The following is a 23,893-nucleotide window of genomic DNA, read 5'->3' on the forward strand; positions in this document are numbered from 1 at the left end:
CCACTTTCTATGCATGTATTGATTTCATATCTTCATAAAAACGGAGCGTAGAGTAATGTGTACTCCGTACTATACTAAGCCATTAGTTTTGGTGGTCCGCAGGAAAAGCGCTGATTGGCTGGAAGTGTCTGAGGCTCTTCCCTTCTCCTTGCTTGAATTTCCATCAGTTTCATGAGGGGTGTCACAGTCATATTTCATGCCACCTGCCTTTGAGGTGAGTATCTGTTGAACCCTCCATAAGGCATAGAGTATTCAAGCGAACGGCTCGGTGGAGTGTCCCCATGTCAACGGCCAGACTCCGCACTGTCCAACTCCCCGAACCTTGACCGTCTCAACGCGATCATCTGCGCGCTCCCACGGCGCATTTTCGAGCAGTTTTGACCTCGAAGAACCATATCGCTCGCCTGTAGAGGCGGTTACTCTGCGACGACTTTTCGCTCATGGTGGTGGACGACCACCATTATCTGCGGGGAGATCAGTTACCCACCGAGGATAATAACAAAAACAATAATAATCACAGCGACGACGGCGACGAGAACCCCCACGACACCGCTTTCATGATGGACGAGAATAGCGGTATGACCGAGAAGGATATCGAGCATCACACGCAGTACGAACAAGGAACAGACAGAAGGGAAGAGTACGAACAGGGGCGACAAGAACAAGGACAAGGGACACACACCAACCCCTCAATAACAGGCTCAGAGAACCAAAATGACCACGACGATTCGTTTCTCCCTCCTCCGCTACCCGATCACGACGACAGCAGCCTTCTGCTCCTATCCAGCGAGGACGATGGCGACCACGAACGCGGCGACAACCAGACCTTTCTCGAGGAGAAGGAGATGTGGAGGAAACTAATGGACATGGAGTCTAGTTTCCTTCCAGAACCATCTACGATTGACATGAATGCTGCCACCAATGAGGATGATACATACTTGGTTGGGGCCCCGGAGAAATATGCTAATGCACCACCGCCCAATCCTACCCAACCGGAGGACCAGTCTCAGCTATCCATAGGGGATGAGACAGGCCATGACCTCACGTCTATCCAGGAAGATGATACGCCCGCTCCACAAACTCCGCGTCAGAGTGCAGGAGAGGGAAATACGACGATCGACATGGAGACTACTACGCCCGCTGGTCATCCTCCGGAGCGACAGCATGAAGACGAAACTACCATACTTGAAAATCCCTTTTCGTCACCAGCCGCTCAGGTCGCAGCGAGAAACGAGAACCGGAATCTGTCGGGATCAGTATTAGAGAATACCGGAGTTGGTCAAAAATACCAGGACGGGGGAAACCCATCAGCTGACAGGTCGGTTACACCACAGTCGCGACGGTCCTCGCAACAGATGCGAACTAGTTCCCAAAGCGGCAAGTCCAAAATATTTCACGACAGTAGTGACGGAGAGATGGCTCCCCGTGCTACTGTTCGAAGGGGAAATAGGCCAAAGTATCTGAACAGTCGCCAATCGGCCCAACGGCTATCCTACTCTTCTATTGCGACGACCAACACCGAAGCGACCCATAGCGATGCGACTCTGGGTGCTGATTATGCGCTTCAATCAGGAGGCGCGGCTCCGGAGAGTGCGAGTGACGCTCAACCCGGGCAGCATGGCAACCTAGCGCGTTCTGTTAGCCTGGGGAGCGTGGCATCGGGCATCTCAGGGTACAGCGATGAGAACCCGCTTGACAAGAGTAATAAAAATCCCGCAGGAGCCTCTGATAGTGGTCTGCATACTCTGAGCGAGGAGGAAGGTCATACTTCGCAGTCCCGGCCGAGCTCCCGGCCAGCCCCAGGGTCACCTCAGCAAGAAACATCCACAGAAGATATCGAGCCGATGACACCAAGGGCGAAGCCATCAGAACACAGCCTCCCTACAGACACCGCCATTACGGAACGCATCAAGGACATACAGGTTCCCAGTGCCTTTTCCAGACAGTTCCGGGAGGAACTTGGCCACCATTCTTTGTCTCCGGAGAGGCGTACAGGGCCAACTTCCACTTCAGCATTTGGAAGAAGTGGTCGGAGCATGACGCTCAAAGAGCAGAGCAGCACGATTGATCGTCTGTCAAAGGAGAACTTTGATCTGAAGATGAGGATCCACTTCCTCAACGAGGCTTTGGATAAACGCTCAGAGGAGGGTATCAAGGAAATGATATCAGAGAATGTGGAGTTGAAGTCGGATAAGTTGAAGATACAAAAGGACAACCAAGGTCTCAAGAGGAAGGTTCGTGATTTGGAGAAGCAAATCAAGGATCAGCAATCAGACAAGGAGTCCATGGTGAATCACGATCCTGAAGGCTCGGATGATGAGCAACGTGATTCGATGCAAAATGAAGAGATACTTTATCTACAAGAAAGGATGGAGACTTATGAACTTGAGATTGAACGTCTTCGCTCAGAAAGCATCGCGAGGGAGTCTGAGAAGAGAAGACTTGCTGAGATGGTCAAATCGCTCAGCAATGGTAGGCCCATTGGCTCTGATGTTGGGTCGAGGGAGGAGAGGGTAAGTGTACCGATTTCTTGTCTATTCTAGACGCATGCTAATGCTCTTTAGGATATGTGGAAGGATATGCTTGACGCGGAGACCGCCGCACGTGAGCAAGCGGAAGAAGAAAACAAGGTTCTCCGCGATGAGACGCTGCGCCTGAGAAGTGAGATGGAGTTTGCACTGGGCAGTGCCAGGTCAGGCCAGCGTGACCCAACGCTCGCAGGGGTTTCCTATTACTCAAGCACGACAGACCGGGAGTTCAACCGCAACTCGAGCGGCGGTACTCTTTTGATAGAGCTGGAGCTCCTGAAGCAAGAAAACGCCGAATTAAGAAAGGAAGTCAGTGCGCAGACATCCATGCTCACGTCTCGGAACCGAGAAAAGGAGCGTCTGTACCAGGAGATTGAGGAGCTGAAGCTTGGACAACGCCGTGAGGGGAGTCGGTCGATTGCTGGGGACAGCATCTTTGACCGCTCGGCTTCGCGTGCACATGGAAGGTCTTCTTCGCGGACCAGTGAAATGTCACCGGAAGATGAAGCTGATCGGGAGGAACTCGAGCTTCGCAATGGACAACTGCGTGATCAGGTTTCCACGCTGAAACTGGAGAACCAAACAACCCGAGACCAGCTGGAAGAATACACCCAAGAACTCGAAGCACTTGACAAGGCCTACCAGGCCGATGTCGAGCAGGCAGAAGAGGAAATCCAGAACCTTCAACAGGAGCGCGACCAAGCCCTGCAAATGGCCGAGGAACGCGACGCCGCTTTCCAGGACCTCAGAGCGGAAGCTCAAGAAGAACTCGATGCTCTCGCGGGAGAGCTGGAGCAGAAGGTAGAAGAATGCCAGCGCTTAAACGAGGAGGTTCGGAGCCAGGATGAGAGCCTTCAAGTATTGCAAGCGGAGATGCGTTCGGCCGGCGAGGGCATTATTCGTCTCGAGGAAGATGCGCAGAACAACTTGGAGCGGTACAAGGCTGTTCAGCAAGAACTTGAAGACTCAAATCGGGAGATGGAGCAGTTGGAGCAGAGTCTCTACGAGGCAAACACCAAGGTCCAGCGACTTACTGTGCAGATCGAATCGAGCCACAATGAAATTGCCTTCCTGCGCGAAGAGCAAGATGGTGATAAGATCAAGATTGGTGATCTCGAGTCAGACCTGAAGACTTACGAGATCAACCTTGGTAGCGAAAGAGACAAGACCAGAGATCTGGAAGCTCGCCTGGCGGAAGAGAGACACCAGCGAGAGGTTGTTGGAGGTAAAGAGAAGCAGGAAGTCCAGCGGATCGTGAACGAGTTGAACCGCGAGGCGTCCTCTGCCAAGGATGAGTTGCGAAGACTCAGGAAGGCCCTATCTGCCCAAGAAGTCGAGACTGCTACCTGGCGGGAGCGACTCTTGGATCTGGAGAACAACCTCCGCGAGACGCTTGGTGATTTGACTGGCAGTCGCTCTAGTCTAATTACAAACATTGTCAAGCTGCAGAAGGAGCTCGAGTCGACAGCATTGGAACTCGAGAGCACTCGTTCCAAGCTGGACGAAAAGGAGTCGCTCTTGCGGAACCGCGATGCCCTTCTCGAGAGTCATGGTCTCGAATCGCGCAAGCTGTCTGAACTTCTGGACCGCGAGCGCCATGCCCGCCGAGCAGACAAGCAATCGTTCGAACAGGCACTCAAGTCACACCACCAGACCTCCCGCAGCATCACGCAGAGCAATTCGCGCATCACTGAGCTCGAACAAGCGCGCAGTAAAGACCACAAACGCTTCACGGGTCTAGAGCAGCAATTCAAAGATCAGCTCAGTGAACGGAATGCCATGCTCCTCACCATCTGGAAACGTCTTTCAGCCATGTGCGGTCCAGACTGGGCACACTCCAACAGCCTCATCAACGGCAACCTGCCCAGCCAAGAGGTCATCGGCAACATCCTCTTTTGGCCTGGATTCAGCCGCAATCTCATGCTCGCTGTTAAGACGATGGAAGCGGTGATTGGGGGATTCAAGAACCGAATCAAGGGCGTCGAGCGGGATCTGACCAAGCAGTACCAGACCCTGGAACACACATTCAGCTTACGGGTGAAGAAGCTCGATCGTCTCGAGGAAGGAATCATGAACATACGCGCCCAGCAACATAGCAAGAACCAATCCGGGACGTCGCCAGAGATAGCCAAACTGCGTGGCGAGAACCGGTTGCTAAAGGCAGAACTCAACCTGATCCAATCGCATTCCCGCAGTCGCGGACCCGTCACAGGATCCTCAGCACAGCCTACGTCGCCAACACGCGAGAGCAGCAACGGCGACCCTGCAGCTGACCTCCAAAGAGGCCTCGTGCGAAGCTCCACGACAACCGGCATCCCGCAACCATCCCACTTCTCCTCCGCAACAACCCTAGCCGAACAACAAGGCGTCCTAGTCCACGGCAACCACGCGCGCCACGGCTCCACAGACGCAGGCAACAGCGAGAAATGGATCCAACGTCTCCGTGAACTCGAAAAGCGGCTTAAAGCGGAACGCGAAGCTAGATTGCTAGACCGCGGCGGCGCACGGAAGAGACTCGAAGAGCGCGATGCGGAGAACCAACGACTCCGTGCACAGATTGAGAGGCAGCAGCGCGCTAGACGGAGTCTCGCTGTGGCGGATGAGCAGTATGCTGGGAGGATTCAGTCTGGTGATCAACATGATGATGATCATAGTTCGAGTGAGGGGACGGGGTTTTATGTTGATATTGAGGTTTAATCTTTGTTTCGGGTGTTATTTCTATATGCGTTTGTGCTTGTGTTTGTTACATATGCTATATACCCTTCCGGTTATGGTGTTTAGTTCTGATGATGGGTGACTTTATTTATTGCATAAGTTAGGTGTATATACATGCCTATATGAACTGGATGTCATCTTCATGATTCGTAGTTTTGTACTGCAGCTCAGTCACCTATGGTCAACAATCAAAGCGAAGGCTCACGCGACCAAAACTCATTCCGCACTTTCATGACTTTCAGCGAAAAGCTACTCCTCAACCATTCCTGAAGCCACGACGGGAACGATCGAATAAAAGTAGCAACCGAGCTAGACGCAGGTAAGATGATTGAGCCACTCTTTCTCTCGAGAATATGCTTGACCACGGCGTCAGACACTATCCCCGTATGTCCATAATAGGCTGATCGAACGAATCACCAGCCTCTGTGAGATTCCGAATGAGGGGCGTTTGGACCCATAATGGATTAACGATACTAGAGTGTAGAAGGCAAGTCAGATCTGATTTTCCGGGAATTGGCAGACAGATACTGTACCTCGTCCGAACTTTAGTCGCCCCATACTAATGCCGAACCTCCTGCGAAAGACCCCCATGAAAAGCCAACGCACTAGCCTTAGTACACGCCTAATCGACCATCTCACCAACAGTCCTAAAACTAGCCATGCTAGCCATTGTAACAACATGGCCGCGGTTCTGCTGCACCATGCTAGGAAGAAACTCCTTGACTGTTAGGAAATGGGCCAGGGTGTTGTTCACTTTGAAGGATTTCCAAATCATGGATTCTGGCTCATCGAGAATGATACCGTTGGTGAGGACGCCGGCATTGTTGACTAGGACGGTTGGATGGCCGTGCTTTGCCCTGATTTTCTCTGCGGCTGCTTTGATACTATCGGTGCTTGTAACGTTGGCTTCGTAGAAGTAGATATTTGGGGCTGAAGATGTCAGTCGAAATTCAATTTAAATACAGATCATAACAGCAGACACTTACCAAGGGTGGATTCAGGTTCCTTAATGTCAATGATCATTACTTTGACACCCCCCCCCCCTCCCTTCCTCTCCGATAGCTCCTCGACGATTTTCTTTCCAATACCGCTGCTTCCACCAGTTATGAGCACCAATTCTTGCTGGGAGTTCCATGGCTCTGCCGAATGCCAATTATTGAGAACGTAGTGAAACAATAAGGAGCTCGCCTTGTTGATAGCGTAGCACGCGAATAAGCCACCCAACAAGCCTTTTGCAGCTGGCGACGATTCAGCGGCCCTATAAAGTTGGGTCAAGTAGTGAGATTCGCTGCCCATTGGTGTAGGAAGGCCAACATAGAAAGAAAGCCCAGCATCATTTATACAACACCTCGGTAGTATTGGGTTGGCCTTTCCTGGCCATATTTTTCCATATTTTCCCTGTGATGAAAAGGGTAGTGATGCATGACCAACAACACTAACTTCTGCAGTGATATAATTACACATTCACACTGGGTCTCATTGCACCACTAACAAGAGCAATAGTAATGATAGTCTAGACTCAAACCCGTGGGCCTGTAGACTTCATGTTCTACAAGTTAGACTAGAACATTGATTGGATAAATAACCAGTCGCATACGTAAAAGTCAACAAATGCATTCTGCAAACCGACCACAAGATAATTAAGACTGCAGATATGCAGCATTCATGTAACAACTATGGCCAATGCGCATTTCTGCATCATATAGTACTAAAAAGCGGGAACCGAATAATGATATCACCTGCCAAAAGTACTGATTTCCTCACCGTTCGGATCATTCCGAGACTCTTCAGCTGTAGGTACGTCCCACGCTCACAAGGGGTTCATAGCTATATTCGTTCGCCAGGGCTGAATATCCCTCGGTACCCGGAGAACCTGCTGGTTCGTGAAGTGTGCATTCATATTGACTCGATCCTAATTGTACAATCATGCAAAAAGTATGTAAACATGTCTATATACGTTCATGTAATGTAATGTAACATACCTACCGCAGCGACACCTTCAGCGAGAAGTCCACAATAGACGTCCCCTGGTGAATCGAGCTCGTCGACAAAATATCAACATCTTCACAAGCAAATGAAGCCGCATTCGCCTCGGTCAACCCCCCACTAACCTCCACCAAAAACGCGTTCCTCTTCCCCTTGGCTGCCCACTCCTCCTTAAGCTGCTTCGCAGCAACCTTTACTCCATCCGCCGTGAAGTTATCCAACATGATGACATCCGCGCCGGCCTCAATTGCCGCATTCGCCTCCTCAAGATTCCTCACCTCGACCTCAACCTTCGTCGCAAACCCGCCAACGCTCTTAGCAGCCTGCACGGCCCTGGGAATCGCCGCCGCAATCGACTCCTCCCCAACAGCCCTGTTCCCTCCATCCGCCGCAGCAGAGTTATTCGCACAAGCCCATACATGATTATCCTTGAGCATAATCATATGACTCAAATCATGTCGGTGCGGATCCGCCCCTCCAACCAGAATACCATACTTCTCAACAACCCGGAACCCGGGCGTCGTCTTGCGGGTTCCCGCGAGGGTACCGGGCCAGCCGTGCGCGCGGAGGGCGGCGAGAAGGGAGGCGGATTTCGATGCGATGCCGGAGCAGCGGGCGAGGATGTTTAAGGCGACGCGCTCGCCGAGGAGGATTTTGCGGATTGGACCGCGGACGGTGGCGCAGTGGTGGGTTGGGTTGGGGTTGAGGGGGAGGCCTTCTTTGATGTGCCATTCCACACTACTTCTTATCAGCATACACATTCACAAATCTCATAGGGGAGGGTAACGTACGTGCACCCAAGCTGCGAAAACACCTCATCGACGAACGGAACACCAGCTACCACGCCCTACTCCTCTTAGTCCATCTCTATATCACTAAGGTAGAAGGTAGGTACCTCGCTTTTTCCCAGTAACCGCGCCTCACCCTCCGATTCACCAACGACAAAGCCACCATAGTCAAAGCTAGGGGTGTCCTCCTCGAGCCAAGCCGTGATCAGCGCCTTGTGATTATTCGGCAATAGGTGACGGAGGTCTCCGTATGGGGATGCGGACGTCATAGTGATAGTATGCGGTCTGTAGCGATCTAGTATATACTATTGTATTAGGTTGGATATGTACAATCCTGCACTATTCGTATTCGTATCCGTGATTCGTGAATATTATAGACAAGTCATAAATGTAAATGAATCCATTTGTATGCTGGAATGGAGGCAGCAGATGATTTTCACCCCGCGCGGGGCGAGGCCAGTCACGTGTAATATGTCACGTGACCTACAAATACGCGGAATTGCATTTAAACTCCGAGATCCGGAGATTATTGTTATCGCCGTTAAATACGTAAGTTACAATACCAAAAAAATACCGGTAACCACCGTTTCGGAGCGCTAGAAGCATTGCCGGATTCGAGAACATAATCCGGTCAGCTGAGATTGCGAGATTTATGAAAAGACGCAAAACGGCCCGAAAAGGTCTTCATTGTGGATCTGGTGGATATGGATATTCAAAATGAGTAAATATGAGTCAGGCGACCCTGAAAACAGGGCCCAACAACGAAGCAAATCATGCCTTCCACGCCTTATACACATTCTTACACCCAAACAACTGTCCCCGCTTCAGCACAACCATAGACCGCCATCCCGGCTCATTAACCGCGTTAACGAACCGGCTCGGCTCAATACAGAACCCTGCGCCCTCTCTGCGCGCCGGTGCCCCCTCCACCTGCGGTGTGTCGATGTATTTGCCCGTGTAGAGCTGGAAGGCTGGCTCGGTGCTGTGGACTTCGAGATGCAGCTTGGTGGTTGGGTGGTGGAACTGGGCGAGGCGTTTGAGGGGTTGAGTGCGCGTGTCGAGGGCGATCTTGGAGGGATCGCTTTCCATCACGAAGACGTCGTCGATGTGTGGTTCTGAGGGGCCGAGTCCGAAGGGACTGGTCACGTCTTTGTGGAATTTTGTGATTTCGCCTGTTGGGATGCTGGTGCCGTCGAGGGGGAGATAGTCGTTGGTGGCTAGCTGGGCTTGAGTGCCTTCTACGGTGGGGGCACCGGCGATGTTGAAGTAGCTATTGTATGTTAGTCTGTAAGCCTGTAGGAAGATTGAAAGGGTGTGTACCTATGGTTGGTAAGGTTGACCACCGTCTCCTCACACTCATCACCCACGAATTCAATCTCATACTCGGCCGTCAACACCGTCTTCGGATTCGCCCCATTCACATCCTCCTTCCCAGCCGCATACCACACCCTCAACTCCACAGTCCCAGGGTAACCCTCCTCCCCATCACGACTCAGATACTTGAACAACAACGCATCCTTTCCATCCCTCTTCACCGTATGCGGTCCATCAAAAACCCTCTGTCCCCACCCCTTCTCACCTCCATGGATCGAATTGTGCCCATTGTTCTTGGGGAGTGAGTAATCGCGGCCATTGAGGTTATGAATAACAGCGCCTTTGATGCGGTTCGCGACGCGGCCGATGGTGGCGCCGAAATGCGGCGTGTTGTATTTGTCGTATTGCTCTTGGGTGCTGAAGCCGAGGACGATGTTTTGGTCCGCGATGCGGAATTCTTGGATGATGGCTCCCAATGGGAGGAAGCTGAAAGCGGCTTCTTGGGACATTTTTGTTGGCGCTGAGAGATAGATGAGCAGAGAAGGGAGGTGTTTGTGTGGTAGGTATTAAAATAATGGAGCTATCGCGGGGCATGACGTCCAGTGAGACAACCCCGCAAAACATCCCCGGAATCCACCGACAACATTACTACATAGTACAAAAAGCAGTCCCACAACCAATATTTTTCAATATTTGAATCAAAATCTAATGATTCCGCAATATCCAACAATTGCATTGACGGAAGTTCATCTGGCACATATTCATTTGGTCCTGACGATAGTGGTTCACCCTCCTCGAGCCTCCCATTGACCCAGCAATTGCTCCAGTTGCAGGAGGTCAGCGCGACGAAAAGAAGCAGGGGCGCTGCCTGCGGATGTCGTTTGATTGAGTATACCGTGTTATGCGCCTGAGAATGTGGATTCGTGGTTTGCGTTTGCTAGAACAACTACGACAATCGTTAAGAAGGCGCATGCTCGAGGTCGAAGGGGGAGGGAATGTCCTATGGCCCGTGAGCTTTCACTTATTTATGAATATTTGATGAAGGGATTACGAAGAAGATTCTGTTGATGAAGGCAGAAGGAATCCGCAGCATTGTGCATGCTGAATCGGCCGCGGTCTGGATAAGAGTCCGGGTTGGTTTTGGCACGGCTGCTCTTCTTCAGAGCTGGATCGTAGTAGCCCTTCGAGCGGTGGTATAAATGATGTACTGGCTATCATAAGTCAAATAGCCCTAACCTGTAGAGGATCAGACGTATATAGTCTGTTGCGGACAAGGAATCCGTCTCTGCACGGCTTTGGCCGCTGTAACTTATTGAGGACTGAGCGATTATAGTATCCGCAATTATAATGAAGTCTCAAGTATAAAACCCAGTCATATCTTGGATGTACTTGAACACATCCACGGCATTGTCTTCATCCCCAGAATCTGGTAATTGACCGACATTACCCTCCCACCAAAGGTATCACTATAGATCGCCAGACGCCACCGGCTCCAGATGGGACCTGTGTTGATACCAGTCGGATTATCCATCCAGGTAGGATTCTACTACATTCCTATATGCTCGATATCAAAATATGCAGACTACGTGGATAAAGAATATCAACGATTGGCAGACATGGCCCGCGAGATAATCAAAAATGACCCTATCTCCAGCCCTACTATCATGAAAAAAGGGTTTACCTTTTGCACGGATGGAAAAGAATGCCCCATAGAGACATTGTGGCGGCAGATGCTTGACCCGATCAGAGAGACTCAACCCGCATCGCTGTTGAATCAGCTTGATACCCTTGAAGAGGTTTTCCATCATCTGCATGGCAACGACGAGCTGATCCTTTTTTACCAACTAGATCGTGAATGACGCTGGAACAAAAGATACACCAGCGCTGTGCGACTGTCGACGCAGAGAATATGGCCCGGGTGTACTTTGAGCGTGCTCGTTCCAAGCCCGATATCAGCCTCTTGGGAACACCCGTTCAGCGTCTCCCATACGACGATGATAAGAATGTCGAAGGGGTAATTCTAGAAGCGGATACGCCGAGAAAACCATCATCGCCACCGGAACCTGGCCAAGTCGTCTCGTAAACCTAACCGGAGTCATGGAAGCCAACGCCGTGGCCATTGGGTACATAGAATTAACCGATACAGAGTACGAAAGGTACCGGGATATCGCCTGCAATACCAACCTCAGCACGGGTTTGAATATCTCCGCCCCGCTACGAGAACTCCTCAAAGTCCTGAAACGGTCGACGGGCTGCGGAATACGGTAGACATGCGCGCAGGCCTACCGCACATCATATCCCATTACAGCCCTAGATGATCCTCATCAGAGCATGCCGGTTGATATCGAAGCTGCGATTCGTGAAGAGCTGCGTGAGATATTTCCCACCGTGGCTGATCGACCGCCTGCCAAAACCTAGATCTGCTGGTACGTAGCACCTCGTCTATATTGTCTTGGCCATCGAATGAAGAACATTGACTCGCAGGGCCCGAACAAACAACCACCAGCGACTTCCTAATCTGCCCACACCCCCGATTCAACAACCTCCACCTCGCCACCCCTTCACGGCTGGAACCTCCCTCTACTGGGCGAATTTGTCATTCAATCTATAACCGGCACGTACTCGCACAGAAGTTGTCATGGGAGTCAAAGAAGGGTGATATCGGGCCGTACAGATTCATGGTTCAGGGCGAGGCTCGGGAGATCAGTTCGGAGCAGTTCAGGGCATACAGTACTCCGTTGGATATCTATGATTCATCGTAGGGTCAGTCACCTGACGTGCATGTTCCAAGGGGGAAAGTACCGAATGCGGCGAACCGGGAGTCGGGTTGGGTCAGGGACCAGACCAGATCAGGTCCAGACTAGTAATGACATTTGTAGCATGTCAGACTGAGATAAGTCTAGACCTGCATGTTAAATGTCAACAGATCACGATAATAATCATACTCTGAATACCATACCAACTCAATCGCAACACACAAAGAACCTACATGGATCCAACACTACGCACTACACACTACTGTACTTGTACAAGCACAATGGTTACCCTGCACTGATTATGAACTACTCAGGAGTATGCTAGCAAGCGAAAAGCCCACGTGCTAACCCAAAGGGTAAAATCCGGAAACCGGACCCCAAACAAGGACACAAGTTCCGACGGAACACAGAGCAACCGCTGCCGAGGAAGTTATGTAATCGGAGTACGGATCACACTTGTAATATTACATCCAGCTGGTCGGCACTTCGGGCCGTTTGACAGTTGTGGGACTGCATACTTTACATTATGTATGTACTATGTACAGCGTATGAGTACGAGTATTCCGAAGATCACTTATCGAACTTGTTCTTTATTCTGTGTGTGATATTGGGATGATCAGCAATGCAATTGGACCCCGATCTGTATAGTTCGCTAGGACTACTATGTTCTTTGTACTCTACATAGTCACAAGGTCATGGACACGGAGATAAAGAGGCGTTCTCCGTCATGCTGACTCTACCGTTCCTGGCCTCGGTTCGGCGTTCGGCCACTTATTGCCCCGACTCTAGGACAAAAAACTCTCCGTCAAAATAATTCATGTTGCCGGAAACGGAAACGATGTTACACTCTGTAGACCTAGAACAAAGCAATCCCTCTGATGGCTGAGTATAGGTAAATGTTGTAACAGTGACATTTCAATAAAAGGGGAACTATCGAAAAGAAAACCAGTTTCCAAGACAAGACAAGAAGACAAGACTGACGCCTAGAGTGTTTGAACCCGTTTTGAATCCCAACTCCAGACACCGGACCAATAGGCAGACAAAATAACCGAATCAAACTCTGTACATTGAATCAAAGGCCCTCCCGGTAAATCAAAGCAGTAAAAAAGAAGAGAAAAAAGAAATAATCATGTATAGTATACATGCGTCACGTCGTTATCAAAATAATAGAGGTAATATCTCACCGGGAGGCGATGGTTTTCTTTTTTATATTTCTTTCTTTTATGGCGTTTTCAAATCGATGTAATCTCCGTCGGGTTGGGATTCAAAAATTGATTGAAATCTTCGTAATCGTTCTTCGTATTATCCAACCCGATGCAATTCATCGGGATCTGACGATTGAACATGGGCGAGGACATCGGGTCATCAAACGACATATTCGTATAATCGGCAGACCCTAACAGATCCATCTCATCGAATGCACCGAACCCATTATTGCTAGGCCATGGCTGAGGTCCCTGCAATGCAATGGGGTTGACCACACCCTGCATTGACATCTGCGCCGCGTACGCGGGATTATTCGGTGCCATCGACGACTGCATCTGCTGATGTTGCGGTTGCTGCTGCGGCTCTTGCTTGATCATAGGAGTAGGCTGTGCCGTGCGCGAAGATGACGGGCTGAAGCTTGGCGGCGTGGGAGGCAGTTGCTGTTGGGGCGGTGCAGCAGAGGCAGCACCAAAGACATCGGAGGGGAAACGAGACGAGACCACGGGGGACTGAGCGGCACTCTCCGAGCTGGCGTCGGAGGAATCCTGGCGCTGCATGGCGTTGCGTCTCCACAGTTCTTGCTGCATGATTTCGGTGTTTTCCTCGAAGCGTTCGCCCTTGGTGTGGTCCAGAGCACCTAACCGGGTAAGTAGATCGTGGGTAAGCGGGTGGCCGTTGGCTTCGCATAGTAGTGGTTCTCCGGGCCAGCCTTCGCCTTCGCTAGAACGACGGTACATTTCTTGCAGGCCGAGGACGAGCCATGTTTGTTGTTGTTCGAGCATCTCAACGTATCTATCAATTAATATATGGTTAGCCAATTGAACCCTTCCTGTAAATTGCGCAAAGACCAGCTAGGTGCGCTCACCCCTTGGGGTACACTTTGTCATGGGCCTTCTTTCGCTCGCCAAAGACGCAGATGGCATTGTCTGCCCTACATCGACCACACGGACTGCCGCCGTCACACTGTAGGGGTCAGTGCATCAGAGACTGATGCTGTTGTAATTCCTGTTAATTTGAATTGCTTACCTTGGACTTTTTTAATCTACAGCGATCACAGGCCTTGCAGACCCTCTTGCGAACATTGTCGGAATGCGAGTGGTCTGATGTTGGTGTTGACTGGCGGGCTGTCATTGTGTATATTTTATTATGTTGTATTCCCTCTTTTATCCTCTTGTCAATGGCAGTTTGAGTAGTATAGAAGATCGGCAATTGGTAATGATAACAATGATATCAAGGCGATGGATGAGTTATAGAGAGCATCGATGGTATCAGAGTAACAAGCAAATGATTAATGAATGACCGGTAGTCAAGGTGAACAGTAGTATAGAAAGAGAGAGAGAGAGAGAGAGAGAGAGAGAGAGAGCAAAGGAAGTGAGAGAGAAGTATGTATACAAAGTAGTTCAGCCGGGGACTGCTCGTTTTAAAGAAACACAGGCACTGAGACACATAGCTGGAACTGGGGTTCTTATTTAATAAAAATAAAATTTCCTGAATTTTCTTCATCCTTTGATTCTAATTAGTGATTAGATTATGATTATGGAATCCATTTTCTCTCCCTGGAAGGTTGCCAAACCTGCTACTAGGACTAGTAAACTGTCGGTCCACCCAGTACCGTACGGTAAGTAATGGTACCGTCGCATAACACGGAGTCTTTGCTCGGGAAGTCGGACCTTGGATCGGATTTTGGCGGTCCCACAGATGGATTATCAATGCACATTTCTATCTTCTATGCTCTTTATATCCGTATAGCCGTATATCCATCCTGTTCTTTTTTTTCTCTCGAAAAGCAACTGTTACCCCATAGAGTACCTGTAAGCTTATATCAGGTTATATCAACACTATATACGGAGTACATACTCTTAGTCTAAACTTGACAAACTCATGAGATCAGCACATCGCAGTCCAGACGTCATAAGACCAAGCCTTGGCTCAGTACCGTATTTGTAATACAATTCAATGGATACAGACGTCTCCGAGACCCGCTTATGCATAATTTGTGTGCACAACTGGTTTATGCTCGGCCATCGCTCGGCAAACCGCTGCCGTTTTCCTTTCTTTGACCATATCCCTCGAGCGATTTGTTCAGGTATCAATATTTCCCTCTATGGCTATACGGAGTACTCTTCTTCGAGTCAAGAACAACCACTGTGAAGGAACGACACTGTAAGTTACTCTGGATGAGTTCATTGTATCTCACACCATGACAGCAGTCCATGACGTTACCACATAGTCCACCATACACCAACTCATACAGACACATACAGATAGACATATTATATTCGATTGAAAACAGATGCTGGGCGATGAATTGACTTCACTCTTGCGCCAACTCTACCCTAAACGAACGCCAGAACCATGTCTTACTCATTGGCTGATCCCCGCGGGGACTAGCACTGGAATCCCGATCGATGATCCGAACGCCGTTCATAGCACGGAGATATTGCTTGAACTTGGTTTGCCAAAGTCAAAGTATGGGCGTTGAACTCAATTAAGAACGAAACACAACAAAAAGCTGCTAGCACCCTGGGTGCACAGAGTTTTTTTTTTTTTTTTTTTTTTCTTCATCCTGACACCACTGCTTATCTCGAGTCGTCGCGTCATGGCGGTCAATCTGGGTCGGTTTCTTTGCAACATAAAAGGCGGAACTTCCTTCCGGTATTTATGTCTAATGCTGATCAGGCTATGACAGCTCGCTAAGGTTGTGTATATCAAGGAGATGACCGGTTGACTGACATCTCAAGCAATAACAATCGATGACCTGCCCATTGATAATGCTATGCTATTTCCGATATACATGTCCGAGTACGCCATTGCGCCATTCATTGCATCTGCTGAATATCATAAAGCAAAAAGGGTATATCAAACTGAACGAAGGAGAGGAGAAACCAAATCAACAACACAACATCTGTTTCCATACGCTTTTCGGTCTTGTTTTGTCTTTTTTCTTGCCAAATCCCATGAATCCACCTTGATTTTTGGTATTGTCGTTGTCCTTCTTTGGCGGGATGGGTGCAAGTTTTAAACCCCTTGCTGGGTTGGTCTTGGAGTAATGTTTTTGACGGGCTTCGACTGCACGACGGACCAGGACTATATTATCGTCAGATGAAGATCAACATTCGGTCATGCAGTATACTCACGAGCAAAGGTTTCCTCAATGTTGACCATCTCCCTAGCGCTCGTCTCTATGAACCCGCAGCCATGCTTGCGCGCATACTCCAGCCCTTCTTTTGACCCAATGACTCGTTTATCTTTCAGGTCACACTTGTTACCCGCCAACATGATGATTGGGGGCGGCATCCCGACATCAACACCGTGAGCACTGGCACCCAACTCCTTCCGCAGACGATAGTTATCCTCTTCCCGCTGATCTGATTCCATGTGGATCATTTCCATAAAGTAGTCCAATGCGCTCAAACTCAGTTCGTTTGTGACATCGTAGACGAGCAGGAAGGCGTCCGATTTGAGGTTGGATGCGGCCCATAACCCACGGTATTCCTCTTGGCCGGCGGTGTCGGTTATGCAGAGAAAGTAAGGGCGGCCATCGATAGTACGTGTTACGGAATACGAGTCCTCTGCACCTCACGTTAGGGATGAGCTCTGGTAAAGTAAACGGGGATTGAATAGGTGATTACCAATTGTAGGGTCATACCTGATCTCGTCAGTTTGTTGTTGTAGTAGTAAAGGGTTGTTTCCAAAGCAACTCACTCATGCACCCACTGGCTGCGTACCAGTCGCAGAGTCATGGAAGATTTTCCTATCCGTCCTCGATTAGCACCCTTGGATCTCTCTCCCGGTATTTTAATTAAAGGCATACCGCATCCACCATCCCCGCAAATGGTGATGGAGATTTTCTCCGGAGCTTCAGCCATTGGTTGGTCGTGGTCGTTGATTGAGATAGTAAAGGAGATGGGAGTAGCTCTGCGACTCAGAAAATTATAGAAAGGAATTTGAAAATAGGTGTAGTATCGGAGTGAATGTCAGAAATCGGATAAGAAATGGGGGAGAATTTGCAGCACGAGTAAGGGTAAGGACCGGTCCAGGCTTTTATAACGACAGAAAAGATTCAACTGCAAGGACTCTTATTTAAGCTTCAACTTTATAGTCACAAACCAGCAAAAGAAAAGAACGAGAAAAATCACCGCAAGGGATCCAAATCGAGGATCGGGAGGACGCGACAGCCCCCTGGCTAACTACATGATAGTACTCCCGTAGTGTACATAGTAAGAAGAAAGAGGTATTTGGATCATCGCGTGTTTCTACTATGCCATGCTTTCTTTTTTCGCGCTCTCTTTGTCCGTCTTTGTCCAGTGGGTTTTTTGGTTTCTATTTTCCCCATTTGTTTCTAATTCAATCTCTTTTTGCAAAATCAAACTTTTGGGGCTCAACGCGCACGCGTGGTGATTGGTCGCGGGATTCCGATCAGGTGATCTTCTAAAAAGGACTCAGGAGACTTCAAGTCATACTAGTACGGGGTGCCAGAGTACTCCGTACAGAGTATAGAGGACGATACTCTGAAGTTCTCCGTATATCTATGTTGGTTTTATGTCTGAGAAGGCATCGCTAATCAACAAGTATACTCCAATTCAGCGGCAATGCCGCTCTGACATCACTGCTCTTCCCCGAATAACCTCAAAAAGGAAATCCAAAATGACATTCTCGAATTCTTCTCTACAACTCTCTCTATGGACTCATTTTCACCCCCGAGTCCAATCTATCCCATGTCTATCAAGTGATACATCACAAATGAGCCCTTTACCTCCTCTTCAGCGGCCGCTTTCATTGGCGGTGGCCTTTTAAAATCTGCCGCCCGCCTTCAGAAAACCCTCCGGCACCACCACGTTGATATCTGAATTTGCCTTGCGGATGACCTTTGCATAAACCAGCCAGAGATCCCAGCAATTGTTTGGGCAGACACTTGGGCACCGGATCATCCAATAGTCTCATATCTAATCATATCTAAGGGGATCGGGATCGGCTTGTTGCTTGGCCCTCACCCTTTGCCGCCGTCCGCTCGATTGGGTGCCCCTGGCCTGGCTTTGGGCACTGCTTGTCGCGTAAATAAAAGTTGTTGATGCTGTCTATCGATGGTTGCGTGGCGTCTAAACTCTCTTTTCTGTGCATTGTCAAGCTATCCAATCGCGCGCAATGAGCGGGTTCGATGACTTCTATCACCCGCAGTATTACTCCCTACCGGCCTCAAATCGAGACCACGATGACCCGCAAAACGTCCAAGACCCAGACGGCGATCCCGTGGTAACATCGTCTCTCATGGGCTATTCCCAATCAGGCGCGTATGATTTCGGTCACTATCAGACTGTCTACGATCAGTCGCAAGAGCCCAGCGTGTTCCGGGATGGCACCCCAAGTACGAGCACCAGCATCACCACAGGACATCCGACACATGCGAACCAGTTGCAGACGCATAATCAGCAACCTTCGCACCCTGTGGGCTATCCAACGCAGGGATCGAATCTGGAAGGCCGTCTGTCAAACGTCAACATCTCTTATGATCCCTGGTCCGGCGCAGAGACTCCAATGCCCATGAACCCGCATGCGGGGAGTGCATTTCCCTACGACTTCTCGACATATCCAATGCCTCCTCAGTTAACACCACAGCACATGGGTCTGAACCCTCAATCGACCTATTCCACCTTTCAGACGCAGACACTAGCTCAAAACACATACTGGGGAATGGATGGCTATCATCCTCCACAACAGGACCAACCCGTATCACAAGGACAATATCAGAGCCCTCAAGTATATTCTCAATCACATGCTCCTCAGCGGACATTGCAACCGAGGGCTATTCAACCAAAAAAGCAACCATTTCAAGGTGGGTATTCTGCTGCATACTGAAGCCGGGCCTTGCTGATCTGTCAATACCTATTAAAGATAATTTTCCGTCCAAAGTGAAATCCGAGTCGCACATTGAAGCCTCGCCTTATACTAATATCTATTCAACAAGTGGTTTTGATATACTGGGTGTTTTGGTAGGTTTTGCCTTTGGGCACACGATATGCCACAATGCATTGCTAAAACTTTCCAGGCTCGCGTAATATCAAGACCAGACCCAAAAATCAACATCGGTGCCGTCGATTTATCCTGTGCGTTTGTGCTCTGCGACATAACCCAAGATGATCAACCAATCGTATATATGTCAGAAGCCTTTGGACGGTTAACAGGATATTCCGAAGAGGAGATCGTTGGCGGGAACTGTCGCTTTCTCCAAAGTCCCGATGGTAAAGTAGAACCTGGGACGCAACGAAAATTCGCCGACCCCAACACGGTTTACCGAATGCGAACAACCATCGAAGAACGAAACGAGATTCAAGTCAGTGTGATCAATTACAGGAAAGGCGGACAGCCATTTATGAATTTGGTTACGATGATTCCTATACGTTGGGACTCGAACGAATATCGGTTCTATGTTGGTTTCCAGGTCGATTTAGTGGAGAAGCCGGATGCTGTCACCAAAAAGAATCCAAGTACGTTCCCTCTACTGAAACTTACAGAGCATTGGACTAATATGAATAGATGGAACCTACATGATCAATTACCAGCGAAGCCAGTTGCCTAACTACGTGGTGCCTCCATCTGACGTCCGCCAGAGTCATCCTGATCTAGCGGTACAATTTGGCCATGATCAAGTGTCTGCCATCCTGCGTTCTATTAGCGCTTATCGACCAGAATACGAACACTACCTCGATCAGATCCTCGTTGAAAACGCAGATGACATCATCCACGTCTTGTCTTACGATGGCGTATTCCTCTATCTCTCCCCGTCATGCCAAAAAGTCCTGGAGTATGAGTCCTTCGAGTTGGTTAATAAGTCATTATCATCAGTTTGCCATCCCAGTGATATCGGTACCGTCACTAGGGATCTTCGAACTAGCACCACCACAGCTCCGATAAGCGTGGTGTATAGAATCCGCAAGAAGTACAGCGGTTATGCCTGGTTTGAGAGCCATGGTGCATGGCATGTGGAGCAAGGTCGAGGACGGACATTCCTTGTCTTGATTGGCAGGGAACGGCCAGTGTATCATCTCGGACAAGTCGCTGGGTTAGGGAGTGAAGCTCTTGACGAGACAGATGCCTGGGCCAAGATATCTGCGTCGGGAATTATTCTTTATATCTCCACGAAAGCACGGCCAGTCCTCGGGCGAACACAGGATGACCTAGTCGGGACGAGCTTCAAAGACTTATTAGGTGCGGAAAGTCACTCAGAGGTGCAACGGGCCTTGCAGAGCTCGCGAAACGGTCAGCGAGCGATGTTTAGCCACCAAGTCCGTCATAAGAAGGGTCATATGGTCCAGGCGCAGACGGTTCTGTTTCCTGGGGACACTAAAGAAGGCGCTAAGCCTTCATTCCTTGTCGCCCAAATGCGCTTTCCGAAATCATCACAGCCGTCTAGCGAGGAGCCCATGCCAACGGAGACGACAACGTCAATACTAGCTAGAGATCAAACGAAGTCAACAAGTACAGACCAACAACAAACCCTCGTCAATGCCTCCCGCGCAAACCACCTCCCCCCAGACAACCAAAACATATCCTCCCCAGAGCAAATCACCATATTCCCCGAACTCATCCCAACCCGCGGCTCAAGCTGGCAATTCGAGCTCCGCAAGCTCGAAAAACGCAACCGCGGCCTCTCCGGCGAACTCCAACGCTTACTCACCCGAAGAAAAAAGCGGAAGCGGAAGCAAACGTCAATTCCGGTGGGCAAGAGCTGCACCATGTGTCAAACGAAGAACACGCCGGAGTGGAGGCGGGGCCCGAGCGGGAATCGGGATTTGTGTAATAGTTGTGGATTACGGTGGGCGAAGCAGGTGAGGAGTACGGCGCAGATTGAGAGGTCGGGGTCTGCTTGATATGTCGGGTTATGTGTTTTGTGTTCGGAGTGATGTGGTTATGTATAATTGGAGCGTGGAGCGTTTGAACTTTTTTGTATAGTATATTTCAATGCATCAGCCTGTCGGCTATTAGAATATATCTGTTTGGGTCACCTGAAGGTGAGACACTGGTATTCACTGTCTTTGTGATCTGGAAATATCTATCTTGTTTGTCCTCTGCACTCCTGCGAAGTGAATGGTTAGGACTGTCATACATTGAAGTCTCGAGCCAGGCTCTCCATAGACCGGCTTAGGTCTTCATTTCCTGCTTCAACCTGCCACCAACTGAACTGCTGGTATAAATATATATGTCATGTCTATATATCCGCTACAACAATCATTCGCCAACCAGCTTCGTGGAGTCCGCTCCGAAGCCATGTGTCGCTTGGTCTTGTCGGTGTGTGCATGCTGAGCATGTATTCCAATTTCCTCCCTGAAAATGTACGCTGCACGTCGCGTCACCTATCAAACGTCAATAACTCTCAGTATGTGATTGATAAGGGCCACTGTCTTGGTTTTGCTACACCTCTAACTGATATGTGCAGAATGGAGTGGGTCTACCTACGCCCTTCAGCAAAAGCTGTTTATCCATGTCGATTGGCGATTTAAGGTTGGCTCAATATTGATTGCACGCCTGACGGCCCTTTACCGCTTTCATCATTTAAGAGATGAACCTTGGTCTACAGTTCCATATACTGAGCACCAGATGTGAGCCAGTCATACGATGTTGAATTTATATAGAATATCGAAGGGATTCTTCCAATAGCGCTCAGTTGCTCGCACCAAATCATCCTTCGCCGATAACATGCGGATTGACGTTTCCGTGTGTTCCTTCTATTACAACCGAACTACTGTACATGGTGACCAGGCTTCCCAATGGCGCATTTCCGCGTGCCCGGCTTTCGGGGTTACCAGCGAGATATATATCGAAGATGTATCCTCTGCCCAAACAAGACAATGTTGAGTGCTTTTGGGACATCTGGGAGGTACAGCACTTTGCAGCAAACATGAAGAATGGTTTCTTTCAGCATCATCGCGCCGCACCATGCAGTCTATAACTGATAGTTAATATGCCCGCGTTAACCACATGGCCCTAAGCTAACCGATTTTTAGTTACTCCCACGAACGAGAATCGCGAAAAAAAAAAAAAAAAAAAAAAAAAAAAGCCACACAGGTCAACAAGCTGGAAGACTGCTAAAAGAGAGTACACATGGCCTTCATCATCTCTATACCACACAGCTAGTTTTTGCTGGGTGATGGTAAGTTCGATGTTTCTGTCCGTCTGTTTATACTACTTTGCTGATTCTTCATCCGCGTTGAATTGGAATAGATGCTATATAGAATAGCAACGGGTATCTTGACAGTCTACACATCCACGGCTCAGCCATGGCCCCTGCTCGTCGGCGTTTGTTAAGAAAGCAACGTCACTGAGAAGGAAGCCTTGAAGAGACCAAGGTTCTTGACAAATTCCATCCAACAAAACATTGTCAACATGTTTCATGCACATAGCGGCAGTGGCCGACTTCCACGGAGCTCAAAGGAAATATCGACATACCATTGTGCAAGCTATTGGAGACAACAACCATCGAGGCTTCTTATCCGAGATACAAAATGAAGCATTGGGTACATTGGGGACGAATGCACAATGGACCTTCCAGGCAAGACGTGCCACTGTGATTGGTGGCATCATATACGCCGCAGTTCATGTATTAACATACCGTCAGCCCTACATGGAAGACTACCAGTCAAGCCTGGACAAATAGGACGTCCCCGGAGGAGGCAAGGGAGACAGAGGATAATGAGCCTGTATTGCAGCTCGGATGCGATCTCAACCAGAGATGAATGGACCGGGGGCAGTGTATTATGAGCCAGTGACTATCGCAAAGAAGTGGGCCCCGGCACATCCCCTTGACAGTGTACCAAGTTGGCCGTTGCGCCGGTATGTTCAAATGCTGGGTTGCTATTATTCCTATTAGGGCTATTGAGTCATTTACCTCCCTGATTGCCATGTTTGCCACGGTGCTCCCAAAGTCAAAGGATTACACACATCTCAGAGCATTATCGACAAATTGACAGCTTCGAAATATCTGTCGGGCTATCTGGCAAATCGCGCAGATCCTAACCGGCATCTTCAAGAGCCTTTGCTGCTCAACTGGAATCAACTTCAACTTCAAAATTGATAGAATCATCAACCTGTGGCACATATCACATCCATTTGCGAAAAGGCAAAGGCAGATTCCATGACGATGGCAGTATTAGCGACCAGACAGTGAAGCTTTTACGCGCCTCCAAATTTGACATCGTTCCAGCCATTTCCTCTCGATAGCTTACAGATCGGCTGAGTAACGGCCTTTTGCGCTTCCATATTAAAGTTGGGAGTTACCGATGCAGCGATGTTCGAAGAAGTTTTGAGCAATATGTTGGTGAAATGCTAAACACCACATACACACCCAAGCCTGTGATAGGGGTTCAAGGTTCCAACGAAATATTACTAGAACGCCCCGGAATATAATTGCAACCAATGACGAAGGGGCCCTCTGAACTGAGGGCGAAATAAAAAATGCCCTGGACTCAGTCATCCCGTCAGAACACCCTTATCCTAATCACATGCCAACTGCCAATAACTATTAGCGGAGACGACAGGCATCCTTACATGCTTTTTCGTCAATTTGAGTTATAACCTTATACACATACACCCTCTGATGGTATCG

General features: G+C 49.2%; 8 protein-coding genes across 8 annotated transcripts; 3 read left to right on the top strand and 5 right to left on the bottom strand.

Moving 5' to 3' along the window:
* Positions 1–578: 578 nt before the first annotated feature.
* On the top strand, positions 579–5,225 carry ASPGLDRAFT_125954 (putative anucleate primary sterigmata (ApsB); the record flags this gene model as incomplete). Its single annotated transcript, XM_022540609.1, has 3 exons — positions 579–2,513; positions 2,565–3,179; positions 3,219–5,225. The coding sequence occupies 3 exons, from the start codon at positions 579–581 to the stop codon at positions 5,223–5,225; spliced, it is 4,557 nt and encodes a 1,518-aa protein (XP_022400820.1).
* A 640-nt stretch (positions 5,226–5,865) lies between these two features.
* Positions 5,866–6,539, bottom strand: ASPGLDRAFT_35409 (uncharacterized protein; the record flags this gene model as incomplete). Its single annotated transcript, XM_022544556.1, has 2 exons — positions 5,866–6,173; positions 6,230–6,539. The coding sequence occupies 2 exons, from the start codon at positions 6,537–6,539 to the stop codon at positions 5,866–5,868; spliced, it is 618 nt and encodes a 205-aa protein (XP_022400821.1).
* A 686-nt stretch (positions 6,540–7,225) lies between these two features.
* On the bottom strand, positions 7,226–8,286 carry ASPGLDRAFT_66416 (nicotinate-nucleotide diphosphorylase (carboxylating); the record flags this gene model as incomplete). Its single annotated transcript, XM_022549016.1, has 3 exons — positions 7,226–7,967; positions 8,021–8,076; positions 8,125–8,286. The coding sequence occupies 3 exons, from the start codon at positions 8,284–8,286 to the stop codon at positions 7,226–7,228; spliced, it is 960 nt and encodes a 319-aa protein (XP_022400822.1).
* Positions 8,287–8,553: 267 nt separating this feature from the next.
* Positions 8,554–9,886, bottom strand: ASPGLDRAFT_46931 (aldose epimerase family protein). The gene is made up of 2 exons (XM_022546553.1): positions 9,338–9,886; positions 8,554–9,287 (listed from the first exon to the last, which is right to left on the bottom strand). Exons 1-2 carry the CDS (start codon positions 9,838–9,840, stop codon positions 8,789–8,791), a joined length of 1,002 nt encoding a protein of 333 aa, XP_022400823.1. The 5' UTR covers positions 9,841–9,886; the 3' UTR covers positions 8,554–8,788.
* A 1,354-nt stretch (positions 9,887–11,240) lies between these two features.
* On the top strand, positions 11,241–11,749 carry ASPGLDRAFT_35412 (uncharacterized protein; the record flags this gene model as incomplete). Its single annotated transcript, XM_022544557.1, has 3 exons — positions 11,241–11,410; positions 11,478–11,595; positions 11,660–11,749. The coding sequence occupies 3 exons, from the start codon at positions 11,241–11,243 to the stop codon at positions 11,747–11,749; spliced, it is 378 nt and encodes a 125-aa protein (XP_022400824.1).
* A 1,570-nt stretch (positions 11,750–13,319) lies between these two features.
* Positions 13,320–14,424, bottom strand: ASPGLDRAFT_126397 (Zn(II)2Cys6 transcription factor domain-containing protein; the record flags this gene model as incomplete). Its single annotated transcript, XM_022540641.1, has 3 exons — positions 13,320–14,085; positions 14,159–14,256; positions 14,320–14,424. The coding sequence occupies 3 exons, from the start codon at positions 14,422–14,424 to the stop codon at positions 13,320–13,322; spliced, it is 969 nt and encodes a 322-aa protein (XP_022400825.1).
* Positions 14,425–15,913: 1,489 nt separating this feature from the next.
* ASPGLDRAFT_46937 (putative RAS small monomeric GTPase) lies at positions 15,914–17,294 on the bottom strand. The gene is made up of 4 exons (XM_022546554.1): positions 17,108–17,294; positions 16,999–17,047; positions 16,926–16,942; positions 15,914–16,865 (listed from the first exon to the last, which is right to left on the bottom strand). The coding sequence occupies exons 1-4, from the start codon at positions 17,160–17,162 to the stop codon at positions 16,414–16,416; spliced, it is 573 nt and encodes a 190-aa protein (XP_022400826.1). The 5' UTR covers positions 17,163–17,294; the 3' UTR covers positions 15,914–16,413.
* Positions 17,295–18,438: 1,144 nt separating this feature from the next.
* Positions 18,439–21,161, top strand: lreA (GATA transcription factor LreA; the record flags this gene model as incomplete). The annotated part of the gene is made up of 4 exons (XM_022544558.1): positions 18,439–19,126; positions 19,186–19,283; positions 19,340–19,778; positions 19,828–21,161. 4 exons carry the CDS (start codon positions 18,439–18,441, stop codon positions 21,159–21,161), a joined length of 2,559 nt encoding a protein of 852 aa, XP_022400827.1.
* Positions 21,162–23,893: the final 2,732 nt, after the last annotated feature.

Source organism: Aspergillus glaucus (genome assembly GCF_001890805.1).
Source record: "Aspergillus glaucus CBS 516.65 unplaced genomic scaffold ASPGLscaffold_10, whole genome shotgun sequence".
Taxonomy (NCBI): domain Eukaryota; kingdom Fungi; phylum Ascomycota; class Eurotiomycetes; order Eurotiales; family Aspergillaceae; genus Aspergillus; species Aspergillus glaucus.

Excerpts from the sequence above, each read along its gene's own strand:
- ASPGLDRAFT_46931 (XM_022546553.1), bottom strand. The coding sequence starts at position 9,840 with ATGTCCCAAGAAGCCGCTTTCAGCTTCCTCCCATTGGGAGCCATCATC. Across the intron at positions 9,288-9,337 it reads GTCAACCTTACCAACCATAG|CTACTTCAACATCGCCGGTG; the intron begins GTACACACCCTT and ends AACATACAATAG.
- ASPGLDRAFT_46937 (XM_022546554.1), bottom strand. The coding sequence starts at position 17,162 with ATGGCTGAAGCTCCGGAGAAAATCTCCATCACCATTTGCGGGGATGGT. Across the intron at positions 17,048-17,107 it reads TTGCGGGGATGGTGGATGCG|GAAAATCTTCCATGACTCTG; the intron begins GTATGCCTTTAA and ends GAGGACGGATAG.